Source organism: Stegostoma tigrinum, chromosome 7, assembly GCF_030684315.1.
Source record: "Stegostoma tigrinum isolate sSteTig4 chromosome 7, sSteTig4.hap1, whole genome shotgun sequence".
Classification (NCBI taxonomy): domain Eukaryota; kingdom Metazoa; phylum Chordata; class Chondrichthyes; order Orectolobiformes; family Stegostomatidae; genus Stegostoma; species Stegostoma tigrinum.
This window is the reverse complement of record NC_081360.1, coordinates 76,702,553-76,725,841: the sequence shown is the minus strand read 5'-3', so window position 1 is coordinate 76,725,841 and position 23,289 is coordinate 76,702,553. Positions and strand designations below refer to the sequence as shown.

General features: G+C 42.2%; 1 protein-coding gene across 1 annotated transcript in view; it reads left to right on the top strand.

Moving 5' to 3' along the window:
• LOC125454115 (low-density lipoprotein receptor-related protein 1-like) overlaps positions 1–23,289 on the top strand; it is a 1,886,982-nt gene that overhangs the window by 1,565,502 nt on the left and 298,191 nt on the right. The window contains exons 47-51 of the mRNA XM_048534492.2: positions 6,769–6,888; positions 7,296–7,409; positions 7,682–7,831; positions 18,415–18,537; positions 20,207–20,326. Coding sequence (XP_048390449.1) covers positions 6,769–6,888; positions 7,296–7,409; positions 7,682–7,831; positions 18,415–18,537; positions 20,207–20,326 — 627 coding nt within the window. The remainder of the gene's footprint in view (positions 1–6,768; positions 6,889–7,295; positions 7,410–7,681; positions 7,832–18,414; positions 18,538–20,206; positions 20,327–23,289) is intronic.

Below are 23,289 nucleotides of genomic sequence, written 5' to 3'. Positions count from 1 at the left end.
AAGACCATACTAAAATGCATTGTCTTTTTTTAAAAAGCATTCAGAAAATGATTTGACTTTACAGGATTGGCAAAAATGATTCATGAGTTATAAAGGCTTATGAAAGCTGGAATTCAATTCCCAAAGGTCAATAGGACTTTAATAAGTTATATTGCCACCAAAAGGAAATTGTAAAATCTCTTTAGCCACTCTTATCCTTGACCTGGGCTGTGTGTGAAGAAGTCATTTGAGCGCTGCAGCACCAATTCCCTGTTCACCAATTGCCTCACACTTCGCCTTTTCCCAGTCACCAAGCATCAAAGAGTCAAAATATATGCAATGCCAAAGAAAACACAAAACAATGTTCCAAATGAAAATGATAAATCACATAATTTTATGTTACCTACATAATTTAATGAATTATTCATGCATTTTTGCGTGCCATACTTCTGTCTTTGCCTGGCATTTTGCTTCCATGTAGTGATGCCCCAGTGGTTGAAGGCTGCCGACTTTCAGTGAAGGTGTCTGCAGTTGGCACTGGAGGACAATATCAAACAGCTCTGAGCCTTAGATATTGGAATGCACTATTGGCATGTATATCAGCAGCGTGTGCTGGCTGGTTGGAAGTCAAGAGTAAGGTTGTGAGGAAGTGACAGTCGTGGGAGAACAGATGCTGTATTTTGCAGAGAGAACAGTAGAGTTAGTGCTGCTCTGTTGTGATGGTGCTCCAGCAATCCTAGTAATCTTCTGGAGGACAATTTGCTGGGCTGACCTGAAAATCATTTTGCACACTGCAATTCACAGCAACAGTGACAATATTTTGAGCTTGCATAGTGGCAAGATTACCTTACATAACTTCAATCTGAGCTTCTACTTCAGCCTCACATTTAGGTTGGAAACTGCTTACGTTGTATTTGTACAACTTGAAGTTTAATTTGGCATTTCGTGTGTTAGGATGATGGAGACATTGTTTTAGTTTTATTTAAAAATTGTCCTTGTGGGCTTTGAATCGACAAGTCCTGTTTGTTTACTTGCATTTTGATAAGATTTTATAAGCATTGAAATAAACAGATTGAGGTTAGTGGTTTGGAGCATTAAAAAATAAGAGATAGGAAAAAGAAATTCTGAGCTGTGGGGATCCGTATCAACATGAAAGAATCTAAAAGAGCATCGGCCAGTCTGAATATGCTGGACAATGGAGGTGAAAATATTAAACTCTCTGGTAAGAAACCTTGTAAAACTGCTGGAAATTGAGTTTAGGTACACTCTTTTTATTTTGCTTTGGAATTAAAGTCTCAGTGAGCTTAGTTCATAAAACCCCTACAGTATGGAAGCAGGCCATTCAGCCCATCCAGTCCAACTGACTCTCCAAACAGCAGCCAACCTTCCCTATACTTGTAACCCTGCATTTACCATGGCTAATCCACCTAGTCTGCACATCTCTGACACTATGGACAATTTAGCATGGCCAATCCACCTAATCTGCGCATCTTTGGACAGTGGGAGGAAACCGGAACATCCAGAGGAAGCCCATGCAAACATGGGCAGAATGTGCAACCTCTACATAGTCACCCACGGGTGGAATCAAACTCAGGTTCCCGGCACTGTGAGGCAGCAGTGCTAACCACTGAGCCACTGTGCTACTTCATTTTGAGTTTGTTTTGCACGTCTCAGTGAAGGATATAAGCTGAAACATATAAGTGTTCGGTGAATGCACAGAACTTGAACAGAAGTAAACTAGTTGTAGTTGTGCCAGTCTGAGCCTTGTGTGGAAATAGCAGTAACTTTTTGTTGGATTGGGTGTTTGTAAGCACACTTCTTGGGTAAAAGCAGAGTCTGTGTTTTAATCTTTTTCTGGTGTTTGTGACAAACTCTTCAATCTTCTTGGCTAGTAAGAATATCGTTTAAATGTATACGATAATTTATTGTGAATACATTCAGTAACTCAGCCCCATAGTTAAACATGGACTAAATTTACGGTCTATCAAGCCAGGCTCCATTCTGAAACCTGACTTACCGAGGATTATCATCAGTTCAGATCACAATATAGTGGAAACTGAGCTTGCTGTACATACGTTGCGTCATTATTGAGTTCCCGAGCACAATGATGGTGTTAGCCATTATTCTGATGCCTGAAATGATAAGCTCCAAAGTTTAAGCAACACCCTGAGTCTTGTGTTCTTGTCTCCTCGACACTTCTTGACAAAGACAATATGCATTCTGGTGTACTTCTTATGAACCAAGCCTTGTACATCTCCACAAGCCCTCTTTGGTACACTGTATCATGGAAGTACTTTGAGGAGGTCTTAGAAATCCTAATAGTGTCCTGCTCCCTGTTTTCCTTCGGGGTCTGGACACAGAAGTGTCCATCAGCTTAGCTCTGGCTGCCTTGCATTGTGCACAAATAAATTGCATTAATACACTTTCCTGTTTCGTACAGACCAATTTAGTTTACTCTTATGTGAGTCAAGAGCACTATTGATAATTTTTGCTGATCTCTAATTGTCCATGATAAGATAGGCAGTTACCTGTAGGACAGCTGGAAAGGAAGTTGCAGAATTTAAATGTCATGACAATAAAAGAATAGTGATACGATTACAACTTATGGTGGTGTTTTACTTGAAAAAAAACTTGAGATGGCAGTATTCTCATGTGATAATAGGTCTGAGAATGGGCAAAAATGGGTTGGCTGTGCTAAAAGCAACCTTTGTGAGAATGGGGATAACAAGGTGTAGAGCTGGATGAACACAGCAGGCCAAGCAGCATCAGAGGAGCAGGAAGGCTGATGATTCGGGCCTAGATCCTTCTTCAGAAATGCATTTCCGAAGAAGGGTCTAGGCCCAAAACGTCAGCCTTCCTGCTCCTCTGATGCTGCTTGGCCTGCTGTGTTCATCCAGCTCTACACCTAGTTATCTCAGATTCTCCAGCATCTGCAGTTCCTACTATCTCTATGTGAGAACAGAACTGGATGTGTGGGTGGCTATAAAACATGGAAGGATGGAATTAGGCTCTTAGGTTATTAAAATCAATGCTGAGTCCTAGAAACTGCTCGATCCCTCAGCAGAAAATGAGATGCTGATCTTTAAGCTTGCACTGAGGTTTGTAAGAGCACTGCATCGGGTCTGCAACAGAAACATTGACCATGGAACATGGTGCTGTGTTGAAAAGGCAAGCAAATGTACATTTTGTGTCATTTTTGTGGACAGAATGTAAGTGTCCTGCAAAGTGGTCACCCAGTGTGCATTTTGTCTCCCCAATTTGGAGGAAAATACATTGTAAATAGCGAACGGCAATAGACTAGACTGAGTGAAGTTCAGGTAAATTTTTGCTTTACCTGCAAGTTATGTCTGGAGCCTTGGATAGTGAGGAGAAAGGAGGTAGACAGGCAGGTATTACATTTTCTGCAGTTGCATGAGAAGATGCCATTGGAGTGTGGGGAAGTGTTCGGGATGGAGCAGGAGTGGGCCAGGGTGTCCCGAATGGAACAGTACCTATGGAATGCTGGTTGTGGCACCCCACTGGTGGCTCACAATCCTTTGGATGTGGAGGCTGATGGGAAGGTAACTGAGGACTGGGGGACACCATCATTTTTTGTGGGAAGGAAGGGAAGAGGTGAGGAAATGGCTTGGACATGGCTAAGATCAACCATGGGAGTAGAATCTTTGGTTGAGGAAAAGTGCAGACATTTCTAATGCCCCCCTCCCACCTCCCCTGCAGAATGTGGCATCTTTGGAATAGATGCAATGTGCATGAAGAAACTCAGACTATAGGATGGAGTCCTTATGGAAAGCAAAGTGTGAAGATGTATAGTCAAAGTAACTGTAGGAATTGGTGCATTTTTAACAGATATCCATAGACAACCTATCTCTGAAATAGAAACAGAGATGTCGACGAAGGGAAGGGAGGAGTCAGAATAATCCAGGTGAAGGTGAGAACAGGGTAGAAATTGGAAGCAAAATTAACAAATTTTTCCAGTTCAGAACAAGAAAGGGAAGCAGCAAAAGGTGACATCATTGACATACTTGTCAAGGAATGTTTCACGTACCCCACAAAGAGACAGTCATAACTGGGGACCACACAACAACCCATGGCCACACTTCAACCTGAAGAAAGTATGAGGAGCTAAAGGAGAGATTGTTCAAGGTGAGGATGAGCTCTGCCAAACAGTGGAAGCTGGTGGTGCACAGGAACGGATCAGTCCTTTTTTCGAAGAAAAAGTGGAGAACCCTGTGACCAGCTGGTTGGCGATGGAAGTATGAAGGGATTGCATGTCCATAGAATGTCCTCGGTGTCCATGTGCACAGATCCTTGAAAGTTGCCACCCAGGTTGACAGGGCTGTTAAGAAGGCATACAGCGTTTTAGCTTTTATTAATAGAGGGATCGAGTTCCGGAACCAAGAGGTTATGGTGAAGCTGTACAAAACTCTGGTGCAGCCGCACTTGGAGTATTGTGTACAGTACTGGACACCGCATTATAAGAAGGATGTGGAAGCTTTGGAAAGGGTGCGGAGGAGATTTACTAGGATGTTGCCTGGTATGGAGGGAAGGTCTTACAAGGAAAGGCTGAGGGACTTGAGGCTGTTTTCGTTAGAGAGAAGAAGGTTGAGAAGTGACTTAATTGAAACATATAAAATAATCAGAGGGTTAGATAGGGTGGATAGGGGGAGCCTTTTTCCTAGGATGGTGAGGGCAAGCACGAGGGTGCATAGCTTTAAATTGAGCGGTGAAAGATATAGGACTGATGTCAGAGGTAGTTTCTTTACTCAGAGAGTAGTAAGGGAATGGAACGCTTTGCCTGCAATGGGAGTAGATTCGCCAACTTTAGGTACATTTAAGTCGTCATTGGACAAGCAAATGGACGTACATGGAATAATGTAGGTTAGATGGGCTTGAGATCGGTATGACAGTTCGGTGCAACATCGAGGGCCGAAGGGCCTGTACTGTGCTGTAATGTTCTATGTAAAAGATGAGGCAGCTAGACCCCGCAAACTGAAAATTCTGAAACTGACATAAAGCATCAGAAGAATTGTGGATATAGCTGGAGAGGGTTTGAACAAGGAGAGAACAGAATCATGTCAAAAGAGGAAAAGATATGATTTGTGGGGCGGGCAGCACCAGGCAGAACCAATGGGTCTGCCAGTTTGCAGATTTTGGGTTGGAGGACGTAGAAGTGGGGTTGGGAGGGCTAGGATCTGGGAGGATTTCAGAAGAAGATTCCCAGACAAGATGAGATTGATGATTATCGTGGATAGAATCACTTGATGCTCAATAGTGGGGTCGTAGCCCAAGGGGAGATGGGAGCTGCCCAGTGCATCAGATAACAACAGCACCACTCTTGTCAGCAGGCTTGATGACAAAGGCAGGATTGGGTCTGAGAATCCAGACAGTTCAGCGGGAGCTAGTTTTGAATGAGTGAAGGGGTGCAGAGAAATTAGCATGAACAGACAGACGGAGAGAGAGATATGACAGTGGTAGGTAAACAGGAGATTGTAGGTAGCCTGCCAGGACAGAACAGAAGCTTCATAAGTGATAAAGAGAGATGAGGGTTGCAGAGATTGGGTATTCTGTACTGAAAGTAAACCAAGTAATGTGGTTGAAAAAAACTGAAAATAGGTGACTTTACTGGTATCTTGGTTAACATTTCCCTTTCAACCACTACTAAAAGCAAATTAACTGATCATTCATCTCACTGTTTTTTTTCTAAAATCCTCTTTGTATACTATGGTTCTTTCAATTGCTGATATCACAACAGTAATTACATCTCCAAAGTAATTTATTGGCTTGCAGGACTCAAATGTTTATTAACATGCTCTGTGAATCAAGCCTTTTGTTTCTCTATCCACCAAATTGAAAATGTTATCACCTTGTTAAAGCAATTAATTGGAAATCAATATTATGATTTCCCAACTGCAATTTTGTAACAGCTATTGCCTGCATGACACCAGGCATTGTAAAATTGCTTCCAGTTAAGGTCTTTCAGTAATTCTGATGGTTAATTCAGAAAGTAATTGAGTTTTAATTGCCAGAAATGTATTCAAACTCGACTGAATAACATAACCTCTGTCAAAACATGAAAGGGATGCTGATTAGTATCAGTGCTCTTGCAGGAACATTAACCTCTATTTATGAATAGTATATGGCTACCTGGATGAAAACATATTTGAATGTTCTACTTAAGTTGATTGATGATATATGAAATCCACTTGAAGAACTGTATTAACCTGCAATAATGTAATTTTTTGGGTGGGGAGAAAGAAAAATATTGGAACTAATACAGTTTATTAACTTACCCCATGATTTCTACTCATGTTAGTGGCTAAAAAGAAATTAACCAGGGAGACCTGCCAGCAGTCATCAATTACAGCTAACTTGAAGGCTTGTCAAAGTGAGTGATTTGATTAAGTCAGATTTTCAGCCATAACACAGATGAGAAACAAAAGGGTGAAGAGGTTAAGATTTACATAGAAGAGAAGAAAGATCCAAATTCATTGAAAACATTCTCTCCCCAACCCCACCTAATAATACAGATAGGTTGCACAAGAAAATTGGGAGACCAGTTTTCAGTCACAATTTTGAAATGATCACAGACAAAAACACAGTTCCGGTTTTCTTGAGGGAAATAATTCAAAGTGTGATTGGTGAAGTTAAAAGAGAAGTACTCCTACTAAACAACTGTCTAACTTTGTAATATTGATCCATGGATGCATTGTCTCATTAGACACATTTTCCATCAATGTGATTTTAGCATCTTACTCTTTCACTTTTGCTTCCCTGGTTCCTTTGCATCAGCAAACAGGAGTTGTCGAAAAGGCTTTAAGCATTGCTACAATGGCCGCTGTGTGTCCAATGCAAAGTGGTGTGATGGTGTTGATGATTGTGCTGACAACTCAGATGAAGTATCTTGCAATAGTAAGTATTATGGTGGTGTTGCCAGCCCTATTTGCACTGGATAGTCTTTTAAATAACTTGGTCAGCATTCAATTAGCATAAATTAAATATTTATATTACGACTTTAGTAATTGTTTTTCTGATTGATGTCTTCCTGAGTTATTGGAATCCATTTGCCTTTCCCCAAGAACAGTACTTTCAGATAAAAAAGATATATTTTGCTGCCAACATGTTATCTTTTTGCATCCTATTTTGCTGCATTAAAATCGTACACTAATTCCAAACAGTTTGCAATCCGGTAAGTTATTAGGCAGGATTTTCTGAATGTTGTATGGCCTAACCATTAAAAAATTACATAACTTGAGTACTCAAAGCTAACTTTTGAGCAAAGCTATGCTGTCCTGTCATGTCCTGTCTATGTATTGCAGATTCTACATGCACCACAGCTGAGTTTCGTTGCAGAGATGGTACTTGCATTGTCAAATCAGCACAATGTAACCAGGTGATAGATTGTATGGATGCTTCTGATGAAACAGATTGTGGTAAGTTGTAAGCTTTTGGCATCATTTCAGTGAGTTCTGCTTTAGGCGTTTCGCAGAAAGTGTATGCACATTCATTGGCCATTAGATGTAACTGGAAGATATCATTTGCTAAACTACAGTTTTTTCTTCATGAACTTACCTGAATATTAAAACAAAACTGTCTGAAAGCATCAAGTAGATAATAATAAGTAGTGAAACATAATATGTATTTTATTAATCAAGTGCAAACAACACTTATCTTGATTCATTCATTTCTATCAATTTTACTTCAGGCAACTCAGACTGTGCTAGTTTCTATAGAGTTGGAGTCAAGGAGACAAATTTTATAAAATGCAATAGCACTTCTCTTTGCATCCTCCCATCATGGATTTGTGATGGTTCCAATGATTGTGGTGACTACACAGATGAATTAAATTGCCAAGGTAAATATCCTTTGTAACTTGATTTAAGATGAACATTAGGACTTGAAAGTTTATCATCATAAACAACCCAGCGTTGGCAAGACTGAGGAAATTATACCAATAACATTTTTAGTGCTTTATTACTATGCACCGTCAGATTCTGATAAATTTTTCTGCTGCTCACCACTGATGAGAAATATTGATTTTGCTTTGTTTTACCTGGGGGTAAATTTTACCATGACAGCACAGCCAGTATACTGATTTTATATAGCTTTTATATCCAGCCTGATTTTCATTTTTGTTCATTTCAATGTCAGTGAAAATCAGGAACTCCTCTTCACCAATATATAAACAAAAAGTGCCAGAAATGCTGAGCAGATAAGGCAACACATGTAGAGAAGAATAATCAGAATGTTGTATTCGATGAACTTTCATAAGAACTAGTTTACAAGTCAAATGGAGGGAATGCGAATGCAAATTCTGCATCCCAGATTTCCTGTGTCTATTGTTGCACGTTTTGTTTTCAGTCCCCAAGACATTTAGCTCTGTAGTTTCTTTTACCAAAGCTTCCTGTCTCTCATTCCTCTTTTAAGACTCTGCTTATATTCTATCCTTGCGCCTAACCTCCTCATTCTTTGTTCCAATTCTTCCTTCCTCGGCCCAGAGTCAATTTTTCTCTGATTTCTCTTTTGTTAAACACCTTGGGGTATTTTAGCACATTACAGCACGATAAATATTGGCGGCTAATGTTAATGACAATGTTACCAATCCCTGTGAAGGCAGGGGCTAGGTATGAGCTCCTCCTCCTCATTTCAAATTAGGGTAAGTGAAAAAAATATATAATTATTGCTTCTTAGGAGGTTTACAACAAAACTGAGAAAACCAATGACATGGCCTTTGTAGAACCTTGAAAAATAGTTACAGCTTGCTGTATGTAAGCTCCAATTTGACTTCATGTATTTAAGATGGGTGCATTATATCTATTTCAATATTACCTACTTAAACAAAGGGTGGAATTACGCCCTCCTTGGTCTGACGAGAATGGTCATGAACATGATAAGTAAATCGTGCAAAACTAAAAAATTCTGCTTTTAGATGTCGAGAAAAATGTACCCAATTTTGCCCCCTCATTAAAACCCAGCTCATTCTGTCAACACTGTACTTCCAATCCTCCTCTCTTCTATCAAGAAACTCAATGGAGCAAAAGTTTTACTGTCATCACTGAACTGGTAGCTGGTAAATTATATTGTCAGCTCGCATTGCAATTTGCGGAACACTTATGCTGTCCTCTAGCTTCTCTTCACATGGAACTGCTTCTTCTGCATGAGGTGGTGCCTCCTTGGTCAATTGGCATACTCTTCCTGGAACCTTCATTCACACAACTCGACATTAACTTTGATTATCGCATTTTGTGATTTTCCTTTTAAAAATGTGATTTAGTTTACTTCAGTGAAATCCGCTTTCACCTGTCAAGTATGTTTTTTACAATTTTTTGGGCATACTACAATGTCTAATACTTGTTAAAACCTGAGCTATTGCTGTTGTCTGCCATCAAAGAGAATGACAGCAAGCGGCTATTCACATTGCATGTTAATAATGAGCAGCAGGCTATATGAAGAACCTCAGAGACTATCCTGTAATTGCATTATTAAGAAATGTGTGAACATTAAATAGATGTGCTTTGAGAATTGGGGTTGTGAAAATTCTGAACAAGTGATGTCTCGTTTCAAACATATTATGATTGACATATTTAGAAAATGGCTCCCAGAACAGACTCTTTAGCAAAGCTAATGTTCTTTTTTTTCATTATGTAGACACAAATAGCATAGTGGTAGCTTCTATTTATTGCTCATAAAGTTCATATCTTTCTCAGATGTATCTAGCACCAGTCATTTTTCATCAGGTAACAAGATGTTCATAATGTGTGTGGATTTTCAAAGTATTCCTCATGTGCAGATAAGTCATTGAAAACAGAATTTATAGAGCCAATAGATAACGGAGTAGATTTTTAAAACTCTGTGTCGAGAACCATTAGATAACAGATTAGATTTTGAACAGTGTGAAACTGAATTGATAGGCCCCAGGAATTTATGGAAATTGGTTCTTGAGCTTCAAACATAGCATGGACTGCAAGTGTGATCACCTGCATTAGCAAGCCTAGTCAGTCATTGTGGGGTTTGGAGGAAAATGTACCTTGTTATGATTTCAGCTCATGTCATTGCTTTCTGAGTCAGGTCCCAGACTCAAACCTGGCTAGGCAGATCCTATTTTGGTTATATTTTGATTTTAAGAAGGTGGTCTTTCACTAAAATGTAAAAACACCACACTACATTTGTGTTTATCAGGGGAAAAAAAACGTTCTTATGCAAAAGAACAGAAAATGAAATAGAAGAAAACCAATCTTCAGGGGAAGCAATGGCCTAGTGGTTTTGTCACTGGACTATTAATCCATGAACTCAACTAATGTTCTGGGGATCTGCCTGCTTTCGAATCCTGCCAGGATAGATGGTGGATAATAAAATGTGAGGCTGGATGAACACAGCAGGCCAAGCAGCATCTCAGGAGCACAAAAGCTGACGTTTCGGGCCTAGACCCTTCATCAGAGAGGGGGATGGGGGGAGGGAACTGGAATAAATAGGGAGAGAGGGGGAGGCGGACCGAAGATGGAGAGTAAAGAAGATAGGTGGAGAAGGTGTGGGTGGGGAGGTAGGGAGGGGATAGGTCAGTCCAGGGAAGACGGACAGGTCAAGGAGGTGGGATGAGGTTAGTAGGTAGCTGGGGGTGCGGCTTGGGGTGGGAGGAAGGGATGGGTGAGAGGAAGAACCGGTTCGGGAGGCAGAGACAGGTTGGACTGGTTTTGGGATGCAGTGGGTGGGGGGGAAGAGCTGGGCTGGTTGTGTGGTGCAGTGGGGGGAGGGGATGAACTGGGCTGGTTTAGGGATGCAGTGGGGGAAGGGGAGATTTTGAAACTGGTGAAGTCCACATTGATACCATATGGCTGCAGGGTTCCCAGGCGGAATATGAGTTGCTGTTCCTGCAACCTTCGGGTGGCATCATTGTGGCAGTGCAGGAGGCCCATGATGGACATGTCATCAAGAGAATGGGAGGGGGAGTGGAAATGGTTTGCGACTGGGAGGTGCAGTTGTTTGTTGCGAACTGAGCGGAGGTGTTCTGCAAAGCGGTCCCCAAGCCTCCGCTTGGTTTCCCCAATGTAGAGAAAGCCGCACCGGGTACAGCGGATGCAGTATACCACATTGGCAGATGTGCAGGTGAACCTCTGCTTAATGTGGAATGTCATCTTGGGGCCTGGGATGGGGGTGAGGGAGGAGGTGTGGGGACAAGTGTAGCATTTCCTGCGGTTGCAGGGGAAGGTGCCGGGTGTGGTGGGGTTGGAGGGCAGTGTGGAGCGAACAAGGGAGTCACGGAGAGAGTGGTCTCTCCGGAAAGCAGACAGGGGTGGGGATGGAAAAATGTCTTGGGTGGTGGGGTCGGATTGTAAATGGCGGAAGTGTCGGAGGATAATGCGTTGTATCCGGAGGTTGGTAGGGTGGTGTGTGAGAACGAGGGGGATCCTCTTGGGGCGGTTGTGGCGGGGGCGGGGTGTGAGGGATGTGTCGCGGGAAATGCGGGAGACGCGGTCAAGGGCGTTCTCAATCACCGTGGGGGGGAAGTTGCGGTCCTTAAAGAACTTGGACATCTGGGATGTGCGGGAGTGGAATGTCTTATCGTGGGAGCAGATGCGGCGGAGGCGGAGGAATTGGGAATAGGGGATGGAATTTTTGCAGGAGGGTGGGTGGGAGGAGGTGTATTCTAGGTAGCTGTGGGAGTCGGTGGGCTTGAAATGGACATCAGTTACAAGCTGGTTGCCTGAGATGGAGACTGAGAGGTCCAGGAAGGTGAGGGATGTGCTGGAGATGGCCCAGGTGAACTGAAGGTTGGGGTGGAAGGTGTTGGTGAAGTGGATGAACTGTTCGAGCTCCTCTGGGGAGCAAGAGGCGGCGCCGATACAGTCATCAATGTACCGGAGGAAGAGGTGGGGTTTGGGGCCTGTGTAGGTGCGGAAGATGGACTGTTCCACGTAACCTACAAAGAGGCAGGCATAGCTGGGGCCCATGCGGGTGCCCATGGCCACCCCCTTAGTCTGTAGGAAGTGGGAGGAGTCAAAAGAGAAGTTGTTGAGTGTGAGGACGAGTTCCGCTAGGCGGATGAGAGTGTCGGTGGAGGGGGCCTGGTCGGGCCTGCGGGACAGGAAGAAGCGGAGGGCCTTGAGGCCATCTCCATGCGGAATGCAGGTGTACAGGGACTGGACGTCCATGGTGAATATGAGGTGTTGGGGGCCAGGGAATTGGAAGTTCTGGAGGAGGTGGAGGGCGTGGGTGGTGTCACGGACATAGGTGGGGAGTTCCTGGACCAAAGGGGAGAAAATGGAGTCCAGATAGGTGGAGATGAGTTCGGTGGGGCAGGAGCAGGCTGAGACGATGGGTCGACCAGGGCAGGCAGGTTTGTGGATTTTGGGAAGGAGATAGAAACGGGCCGTGCGGGGTTGGGGAACAATGAGGTTGGAGGCTGTGGGTGGGAGGTCCCCTGAGGTGATGAGGTCATGAATGGTGTTGGAGATGACATTGGGGAAACCAAGCGGAGGCTTGGGGACCGCTTTGCAGAACACCTCCGCTCAGTTCGCAACAAACAACTGCACCTCCCAGTCGCAAACCATTTCCACTCCCCCTCCCATTCTCTTGATGACATGTCCATCATGGGCCTCCTGCACTGCCACAATGATGCCACCCGAAGGTTGCAGGAACAGCAACTCATATTCCGCCTGGGAACCCTGCAGCCATATGGTATCAATGTGGACTTCACCAGTTTCAAAATCTCCCCTTCCCCCACTGCATCCCTAAACCAGCCCAGTTCATCCCCTCCCCCCACTGCACCACACAACCAGCCCAGCTCTTCCCCCCTACCCACTGCATCCCAAAACCAGTCCAACCTGTCTCTGCCTCCCTAACCGGTTCTTCCTCTCACCCATCCCTTCCTGCCACCCCAAGCCGCATCCCCAGCTACCTACTAACCTCATCCCACCTCCTTGACCTGTCCGTCTTCCCTGGACTGACCTATCCCCTCCCTACCTCCCCACCCACACCTTCTCCACCTATCTTCTTTACTCTCCATCTTCGGTCCGCCTCCCCCTCTCTCCCTATTTATTCCAGTTCCCTCCCCCCACCCCCTCTCTGATGAAGGGTCTAGGCCCGAAACGTCAGCTTTTGTGCTCCTGAGATGCTGCTTGGCCTGCTGTGTTCATCCAGCCTCACATTTTATTATCTTGGAATCTCCAGCATCTGCAGTTCCCATTATCTAGGATAGATGGTGGAATTTGAATTCAATAAAAAAAAATCTGGAATTAAGAATCTACTAACGAATATGAAACCATTGTGAGAAAAACTCAACTGATTACCAATGTCCTTCAGGAAAGGGAATCTGCCATCCTCACTTGGTCTGGCCTAGATGTAACTCCAGACCCACAGCAATGTGGTTCACAGCTGCTGTCTGCAATGCCCTAACAAACCATTCAGTTGTATCAATTGCTGCAAAGCCTCAACAAAGGAATGAGACCAGACAGACCACTGGCATTAACCTAGGCACCAGAAAGGACAACAGCAGAAACATTCCTGTCAACCCTGCAAAGTCATCCTTACTAATGTTTGGGAGTTAGTGTAAAAATTGAGAGAGCTGTCCCACAGACATTGTCATACTCATTGAATCATATGTTGCAGACAGCGACACACACACCACCAATACTATTCCTGGTTATATCATATCCCACTGGCAGGGCAGACCCAGGCAGAGGTAGCAGCACAGTGGTATGCATTCGGGAAGGGATTGCCCTGGGAATTCTCAACATTGACACTGGACCCCATGAAATCTCAAGGTTACAGATTAAACATGGGTAATGAAATCTCCTGCTGATTACCATGTACTATCCTCCATTAGCTGATGAATAGATATTCCTCCATGTTGAACAACTCTTGGAGGAAACACTGAGGACACAAAATATACTCCGGGTGGGGGGTTTCAATGACTATCATCAAGAGTGGCTCAGCAGCAGCACTACTTAAAAGCTGGTCAGGTCCCAAATGACACAGCTGCTAGACTGAATGTGCAGCAGGCAGTGAGTGAATCAACAAGAGGGAAAATATATATTTGACCTGATCCTTACCAATCTGCCAGCTGCTGATGCATCTGTCCAAGACAACATCGACAAGAGCATAGTCCTCGTGGAAATGAATTCCCTTCTTCACATGGAGATTACCTTCCATTATGTAGTGTGATACCATTGTCATGCTAAATGGAACTGACTTCTAACCAATCTAGCAACTTAAGGGGGGCACCATGGCTCACTGGCTAGTACTGCTGCCTCACAGCACCAGAGACGCAGCTTTGATTCCACCCTCGGGCGACTGCCTGTGTGGACTTTGCACATTCGCCCCGTGTCTGTATGGGTTTCCTCCAGGTACTCTGGATTCCTCCCACATTCTAAAGATATGCAGGTGAGTTGGATTGCCTGTAGTGTTGAGGGATGTATTGATTAGGTGGGTGATAGGTCTGGGTGGGATGCTCTGAGGGTCAGTGTGGACTTGTTGGGCTGAAGGGCCTGTTTCCACACTGTAGGGATTTGATGATTCTATTCTATTCTATGATTAAGACTGGGCATCCAAGAGGTTCTGTGGGTCATTAACACTAGCAGAATTGTACTCCAGCACAATCTGAACCTCATGGCCTCAGACACTACAGTAGTCCATGTTCAAATGCAGCATGATCTGGACAATGTCCAGGCCTGGGCTGACAAGTAGCAAGTAACATTCATGCCACACAAATGCCAGGCAATGACATTTTCTAATAAGGGACAATATAACCACTCCCCTTGACATTCAAAGGTGTTACCATCACAGAATCCCCCATTATCAATATTCTGGGGGTTACCATTCAGCAGAAACTCAAGTGGACTTGTCATACAAATACAATGGTTACAATAGTAGAGACTAGGAACACTGCAGTGAGCAGTTCACCTCCTGACTCCACAAAGCATGTATACCAACTACAAGGCACAAGTTAAGGGATGTGATAGCCCAGTGATATTGTCACAAGATTATTAATCTGGAGACTCATCTAATATTCTGGGCACCTGGGTTCCAATACACCATGGTAGATGATGGAATTTGAAGTCATTAACAATCTGGAATTAAGAATCTAAAGACGGCCATGAAATTATTGCAAATTGTCAGGAAAAATCCATCTGGTTCATTAATGTCCTTTGGTGAAAGAAACTGCCATCCTTACTTGGTTCAGCCTGCATGTGACTTCAAACCTACAGCTGTGTGGTTGATTCTCAACTGCCCTCTGGACAATTAGAGATGGGCAATAAGCGCTGGTCTGCAGTGATGCCCACATCCTGCACATGAATAAAAACAAAGTTAAGAATGTGATGAAATACTTCTTGCTTGCCCAGACAGACGCAGTGCCAACAACACTCAAGAAGATTGACAAAATCTAGGACAAAGCAGAATGCTTGTTTGGCATCATAGGCATCCATTCCTTCCATCATCATTGCAGTCACAGCAATATGTGCTCTCTACATGATGCACAGCAGAAATTCAGCAAAGATCCTTCAATACGCCTCACAAACCAATGACCATTCCATGTAGAAGGATTAGGGCTGCAGATGCATGGGAGCACCACTGTTTGCAAGTTCCCCTATAATTCCCACCATTTTGACTTGGAAACAGATCATTGTTCTTTCACTGTTACTGGGTCAAAATCGTGGAATCCCTTCCCTGAAGACATTGTAGGTCTTCTTACAGCAGGTGGATTACAGTGGTTCTAGAAGGCAGATTAACACCACCTTCTTAAGGGCAACTAGAAATCGGCATTAAGTGCAGGGCAGCCAGTGATACCCACATCCCACAAGTAAATACACAACGAGCCCAGCTCTTCCCCTCCATCCACTGCATCCCAAAACCAGTCCAACCTGTCTCTGCCTCCCTAACCTGTTCTTCCTCTCACCCATCCCTTCCTCCCACCCCAAGCCGCACCTCCATCTCCTACCCACTAACCTCATCCCACCTCCTTGACCTGTCCGTCTTCCCTGGACTGACCTATCCCCTCCCTACCTCCCCACCTATACTCTCCCCTCCACCCATCTTCTTTTCTCTCCATCTTCGGTCCGCCTCCCCCTCTCTCCCTATTTATTCCAGAATCCTCACCCCATCCCCCGCTCTGATGAAGGGTCTAGGCCCGAAACGTCAGCTTTTGTGCTCCTGAGATGCTGCTGGGCCTGCTGTGTTCATCCAGCCTCACATTTTATTATCTTGGATTCTCCAGCATCTGCAGTTCCCATTATCACTAATACATTCATGTATAAATGTTTCATGGTTTAAAAGACATGGTAAATTGCAATTCCATTTATCATTTGCCAGTTCTCATTTAAAGTGTGTCATTTAAATGTACTTTAGTATCAGACATTTTCGAGTTTGGATTCTAAACTTGTGGCATGTGCCTACTAAGAGATTTAGTGAATTAACTTGTAAGTATTTCTGGTGCCACAGTGGTTTAATTTAAAACACAATATGAGTTTGAAGCTTCCTAGAAAGTAATGGGTTTTAGTTTTCATTGGTAGTGTTTTGTTTTTGAGTAAACTAAGTAAACAGTGCTGCATGAGACTTCATGTAGAAATTTCCAGAATGGATTTTTTCTTTTATTTTTGCTTAGCTTTCAGATAAATTCCATTTATCCCAACAATAGTCACTTACAGTACTCAATCATACAAAAAGAATTGCATTCTCAATCATGAGGACATAACTATGACTTCAATTTTTAATTTGGAGAATCTGATCACCTCTTCCTTGAGCCTTCATACATCTGAGTTTAGATGTTCTCAGCTTCAAAGAACTCCTTCAAGATTTTAACTAAATATGTTTGGCCTGCAACTTTAAAGTTAAAATATTTACACTGAGGTATCCTATTTCATAATAGCTCGAAAGCTTCTTTCGGAGCAACTCTTTTTACACATCTAACTTCTGTCACGTTTTCTACAAAACTGCCAAACTGAAAGCTAAGCAAAAATAAAAGAAAAAGAATCCATTCTGGAAATTTCTAAATGAAGCCTCATGCACCACTATTGCTTAGTTTACTCAAAATTAAAACACTACCAATGGAAACTAAAACCCATCACTTTCTAGGAAGATAATAAAATGTGAGGCTGGATGAACACAGCTGGCCAAGCAGCATCTCAGGAGCACAAAAGCTGACGTTTCGGGCCTAGACCCTTCATCAGAGAGGGGGATGGGGAGAGGGAGCTGGAATAAATAGGGAGAGAGGGGGAGGCGGACCGAAGATGGAGAGTAAAGAAGATAGGTGGAGAGAGTATAGGTGGGGAGGTAGGGAGGGGATAGGTCAGTCCAGGGAAGATGGACAGGTCAAGGAGGTGGGATGAGGTTAGTAGGTAGCTGGGGGTGCGGCTTGGTGTGGGAGGAAGGGATGGGTAAGAGGAAGAACCGGTTAGGGAGGCAGAGACAGGTTGGACTGGTTTTGGGATGCAGTGGGTGGGGGGGAAGAGCTGGGCTGGTTGTGTGGTGCAGTGGGGGGAGGGGACGAACTAGGCTGGTTTAGGGATGCAGTAGGGGAAGGGGAGATTTTGAAACTGGTGAAGTCCACATTGATACCATATGGCTGCAGGGTTCCCAGGCGGAATATGAGTTGCTGTTCCTGCAACCTTCGGGTGGCATCATTGTGGCAGTGCAGGAGGCCCATTATGGACATGTCATCGAGAGAATGGGAGGGGGAGAAGCTTCAATTTCATACTATGTTTTAAATTAAACACTGTGGCACCAGCAAAACTTACAAGTTAGTTCATTAAATCTCTTAGAAGGTACATGCCACAAGTTCAGAACCCAAACTCTGAAATGAATGATGCTGAAGTACGTTTAAGTGACACACTTTAAATGACAAATTGCAGCTTCTGTGTTTGCAGATTTTTTTTATTACAAACTTTACATTTCAATGATAGCTCGATTTGGCAGATGAGTCTGTGAAACAAGATAATGGAGAACAACCATAGAATCCTGATCAGGCAAGATCACATTAATTGCGAAAATAAGTCCATTGTTCATAGCACAACATTCCTATAAAAAGGACCCCATAAATCTGTCTTATCATGTTATAAAATAATGCTGTACTTTCTCCCTTTAATTCATGGCACAAAGGCGCTACTAAAGCAGGCTGTATATTAACTATTCAGTTAGCCATGTTAATCAACCAGTCAATCAAATTGAGCCAGTGTTCCATTTTTAGAGGTACAGAACAATACTGTTTGCTGTGGTCTGCCTAGCCACATGAACATGAGTGCCATGAGAATTCTAAACTTCGTTGGTGAAAGATCTCTGGTTAAATCATGAAACTATACTTTTATTTTCTTGAGTGTTCATGTTTTATTGTATATTTATTTATGTGTTTTTTTAACATGGTTGAGTGCCTTGTGGTATCTTTCATTTTAGTAAGTTGTGGGATTTCTGAAATACTAATTAAATGCTTTGTGGTTCATTTTTTCTTAGCTCACCACAAACTCAAATGCAAAGAACACTACTTTGCATGCCCAAATGGACGATGTATTCCAGCTTTTTGGATATGTGATAAGGAAGAGGATTGTGAAGATGGAGCAGATGAATCCCATTGTGGTATCCACTCTCTTATTTTAGTTACACATAAAGCTTTGTTAGGTCACAGTTACCGTTCAGTGATGACATTTTTAATAGAGTCAAAAGATCATATTGGTTCAAGTCAAGCTCTAGAGATTTTGAACACACAATCTTGACTGACAACTCACTGTAGTGCTGAGTGATCTCTTCCCTATGACAGATGCCATCCTTTGGTTGAGATGTTATATTGTCTGTCATTTTCACTAAACATTAAAAATCCAACAGCATCACCTAAAAATAGCCAGGGATTACTCCGACAGGTCAACATATATTCAACCTGGATCATTCAAAATCAATTGATTTGTGAATTGTCATATTACTATTTGTGGCGTTTGCAATGCAATACTATTTCCGACTTCAATTTTCTTTTGGTAGCAAAGCCCTATGGGATGTTTTGAGGTTATTTTTTAATTCACTAATGGGAGCATATGTCACCGTCTGGGTCAATATTCATTGCCCTATTTGGCATTGAGAAGGTGGTGGTGAACTGTGACAGTCCATGTGCTGTACATAGATCCTCAATGCTGTTGGAGAGGGAATTCCAGGATTTTGAACCAGTGACACCAAAAGAACAGTGATATATTTTCTGGTTTCGTTGTTTTTTAGATTTCCTAATGATAGTTACCACTGAATGGCTTTATAGATCATTTCAGGGGACACATTGTTGAGGCAGAGTTCCTTCCCTAAAGAACATTATGACAATAGTATGACAATCAATATTGATTTCATGGTTATCATTAGATTCCTCATTCAAAATTATTTTCTTAAATTCAAATTGCACCACCTTCCATGATAGGTTTCAAACCCAGCTGCCAGAACATTACTGGGTCTCTGGATGAATAGTCTAGCAATAACATCACTGGGTCTTCATCACCCCCATGAAAGGCACTATACAAATGAAAGATTCATTTTTTTCTTTCAAATGTCTTCGTGAAAGCAGAAGATACATCGTAGTTATATTGATATGCAGGTTTAAAACAAAGTGCTTGGATTTCTTGAGTTGTTAACTAATTGAGCAGTCTGTAATTTTACTTGTAAAAAATATCTATTTGATCTTTAGAAACAGACTCTTTAGATCAATTGACTCTTAATCATTCATTTTATAATTTTAAACATATTACTGTTTCCAGGTCCAACACATTCTGTTAATCTCAGTATTTTTCCTTCACATTTCTTTCTTCAGTGTTAAACTACATATTTAACTTGGTCTCTGATACAAAGGAAAGTTCAGATTTCCTAGTCTAACAAAAAATCTTAGGGAGAGACATGGAAAAATTATAGCCAGATAGAAAAGACCATCAACAAAAAATTATGGTGCATTCCAATCACAACTGGAGCTATTATTTGCCTTCTGGACAACATTGACACTTTTAACATTGATAAAGTAGCAAGAAGACAGGCAGTTTTAAGTCTATTAACTGAACACACAGTTTTAAGCATTTACAATCTCAGATGTAAATTTTACGACATGAATTACAGTGCTTCAAGATGGTAATTCAATGATTATGTAAATAAATATTGTAATTTTCATTCCTGACTGACCCAGGCTGAATGAAGCATAACTTTTAACATAATGAACGCCATTAACCTACTACAATCTAGCAAAGCATTAAACTGGTACTAACATTACATTTTTCTTCGCTCACAGATTCTTTCTGTACATGGGATCAGTTTGAATGCCCAAATCACAAATGCATCTCTAACCATTGGGTCTGTGATGGTACGGATGATTGTAGGGATGGTGCTGATGAAGCACTTTCGCTCTGTGGTAGGTTTTCAGTTTGGAATTGCACAGGTTTCATTATTGCTGCCTATGTTTTCTCTGGTTGTTAGTGATATCAGCTGATATCTAACAGGAATTTTAACTCTTGTGATCCCAGTTGTTGTTTAACCGGTTTTGAAATGTAACCTGAGCAACATCGTCCAGTTATCTAGCTCTTAAAAATATATTTTGCCCATCTGCATCATCCTACTAAATCCTATAGATATCACATACATCAATGATATCGGGAAATATCATTCTGATTTCAACTCAAGTCCGAAGTTTTTGGCCACTTAGTCAATGTTAAATTACCAAAGACATGAATTCTGGAGTCAACTCCAAATTGTAGTGATAGAGCTTTTGTTTTTTATTTAATTGTGGTGGCGGGAGGGGGCGCGGTGGCAATACACATGTGGTGAGTTGCAAAAGAACATATTCTGAATCAGGGAATTGCATTAGCTTTGTAAATTTAAATCGTTTTAAAATAATTAACATAATCCTGCCATTCATTGGAAAAACATAATGTTTCTAATGATGTTTGGAACTATTCTGTAGAAATAGGGTTTAACAAATATATATGTGAGTCTCTGAAATAAAGTATCTTGTAGCTATGATGTCAGTAATTATGAGCTTGTACTCAGCTAGGAAATTGGAATTTGTACAGCATAGAACATGCTATCTGCAGCTTTATCAACATATGTGGTTGATGTGGTTAGAAGGTATTAATACCAGCAGAGTATACCATTAGACTTGGCTGGAGATCTTCCTCCATTGATATTCTGTCAACGCATTCCCTGGGCTTGTAGAAAGAATGGCTGTTTGGAAGGGATATGCATTGCCAATGCTGCTAGCTCTCAGTGTACGGGTTCTTAAGGGACTTGCATGGCCTAGTTTGGGTGAAGGTAACCACCTTCTGATCTAACACAAAAAGCCTTGAAAAACAAAATAATGCTTATTGCATCGTGTCCACTGATAAACACTGTTTAACAGTAACCAAGAATTCCAGCCAAAGCTTGTATGAAGGCCATGTTACAATACTTCAAGTAAGGTTTCAGCTGAGCTGAAGGGAGTGTGCAGTTGGAGGAATTTCAACCAGAAATAGCCGAGACATGTCCCATTGCTTAGGAGGTGTGAGGATAAAGAAACATTACGCATTACTTTTCCCACCCTTTCAGTAAGATCACAGGTGTATGCAGCAGATACCTCGTGTATCCAGATTTCATTTCAATTTTTTGTCCCTCTACATATGAGCCACTTGTATTAAAAAAATGTATTTACTGTTCAAAATAAAACTATTTGCTGAATTGGAATTTGGATCTGAATATGCATGTTGCAAGCATGACAGTCCTAAATAGATTTCTGCATATCTGATTCTCTATTTGGGGGAGGTGATGGCCTCATGGTATATTTGCTGAATTGTTAATCCAGAGAGCCAGATAACGTTCTGGGGACCCTTGGTTGAATCCCACCATGGCAGATGGTAGAATTTGTCTTCATTATAAAAGAATCTAAAATTAAGAGCCTAATGCTGACCATGAATCCATGGCTGATTGTCAGAAACACACATCTGGTTCACTAACATCTGTTAAGGAAGGAAACTGCCATCCTTGCCCAGTCGTGCCTTCATGTGGCTCCAGACCCACAGTAATGTAGTTGACTCTTAACTGTCCACTGGACAGTTAGGGATGGACAATAAATGCTGCCTAGCAAGCAACACCCTCATCTCATGAATTAATTAAAACAAAATCTCTGTCACTAGCTTCAAAGTCGTAGAAGCAGCATGATTGCATTTCAACATTAAGATTTTCATTGTGCAGTCATCCTATTCAGACACAGTCAAAGAAAATAGATAACAAAGTGTGAAGCTGGATGAACACAGCAGGCCAAGCAGCATCTTAGGAGCATAAAAGCTGACGTTTCGGGCTTAGACCCTTCATCAGAAGAGACTTTTCTGATGAAGGGTCTAGGCCCGAAACATCAGCTTTTGTGTTCCTAAGATGCTGCTTGGCCTGCTGTGTTCATCCAGCCGCACACTTTGTTATCTCGCATTCTCCAGCGTCCGCAGTTGCCATTATCTCTGATCACAATCAAGGAAAATACATGATTTGAGGATACGTGCTGTGAATTTGTGATTTTGAAGCAGAGAACAATGAATTTTCTCCACCTGTAACTCTAGGTACTCTGTCTGTAGGCCTTGATAATTGCATTGATTCATTCTGGTGAATTATGAATTGACATTTGTATCCTATCAAATTGTGCAATTGTGGAACTTGAGCTTGAAATAGAATCAAAGAATTTCTACAGCGCAGATAAGAGGCCATTTCACCCATCCAGTTTGCACCAACCATCCAAAGCGTATCCCAACTAGACTCACCCTGTCCTCTTAACCCTGTATTTACATGGCTAATCCACTTAGCCTACCAATCCCTGAATAGGATGGGATAATATAGCATGGCGAATTGACATAATTGGTACATTTTTGGTCTGTGGGAGGAAACTGGAGCACCTGGAGGAAACCCATGCAGACACGGGTAGATTGTGTAATCTCCACATAGACAGTCGCCCAAGGTTCAAATCAAACCCCAGTCCCTGATATTGTGAGGCAGCAGTGCTAACCACTGTGCTGCCCCTCTCCTTGAATAATAATGTACACAGAATGATATCACAGCCATTTTATTTTCTCCCAACTTCGTTAAAAAGTAATTTGAAATGGCTCCTGAAGGAATTGTGACATCTCCTTGCATATTGGATTGAATACAATTTTGGATGAGCAAGTCATCAGGGGACACCATTTTATTGTCCAATGTTACACTGAGACAGGAACTGTGAATTAGGAAGAATGACTTCCTAATAGGAAGCAGAGAGTAGGAATAAGGGGGTCATTTTTCAGGCTGACAGGATGCCATGAATGGTGTCCCAAAGGGGTCAGAGCTGAAGGCTCAACTCTTTACAACTTATATCAATGATTT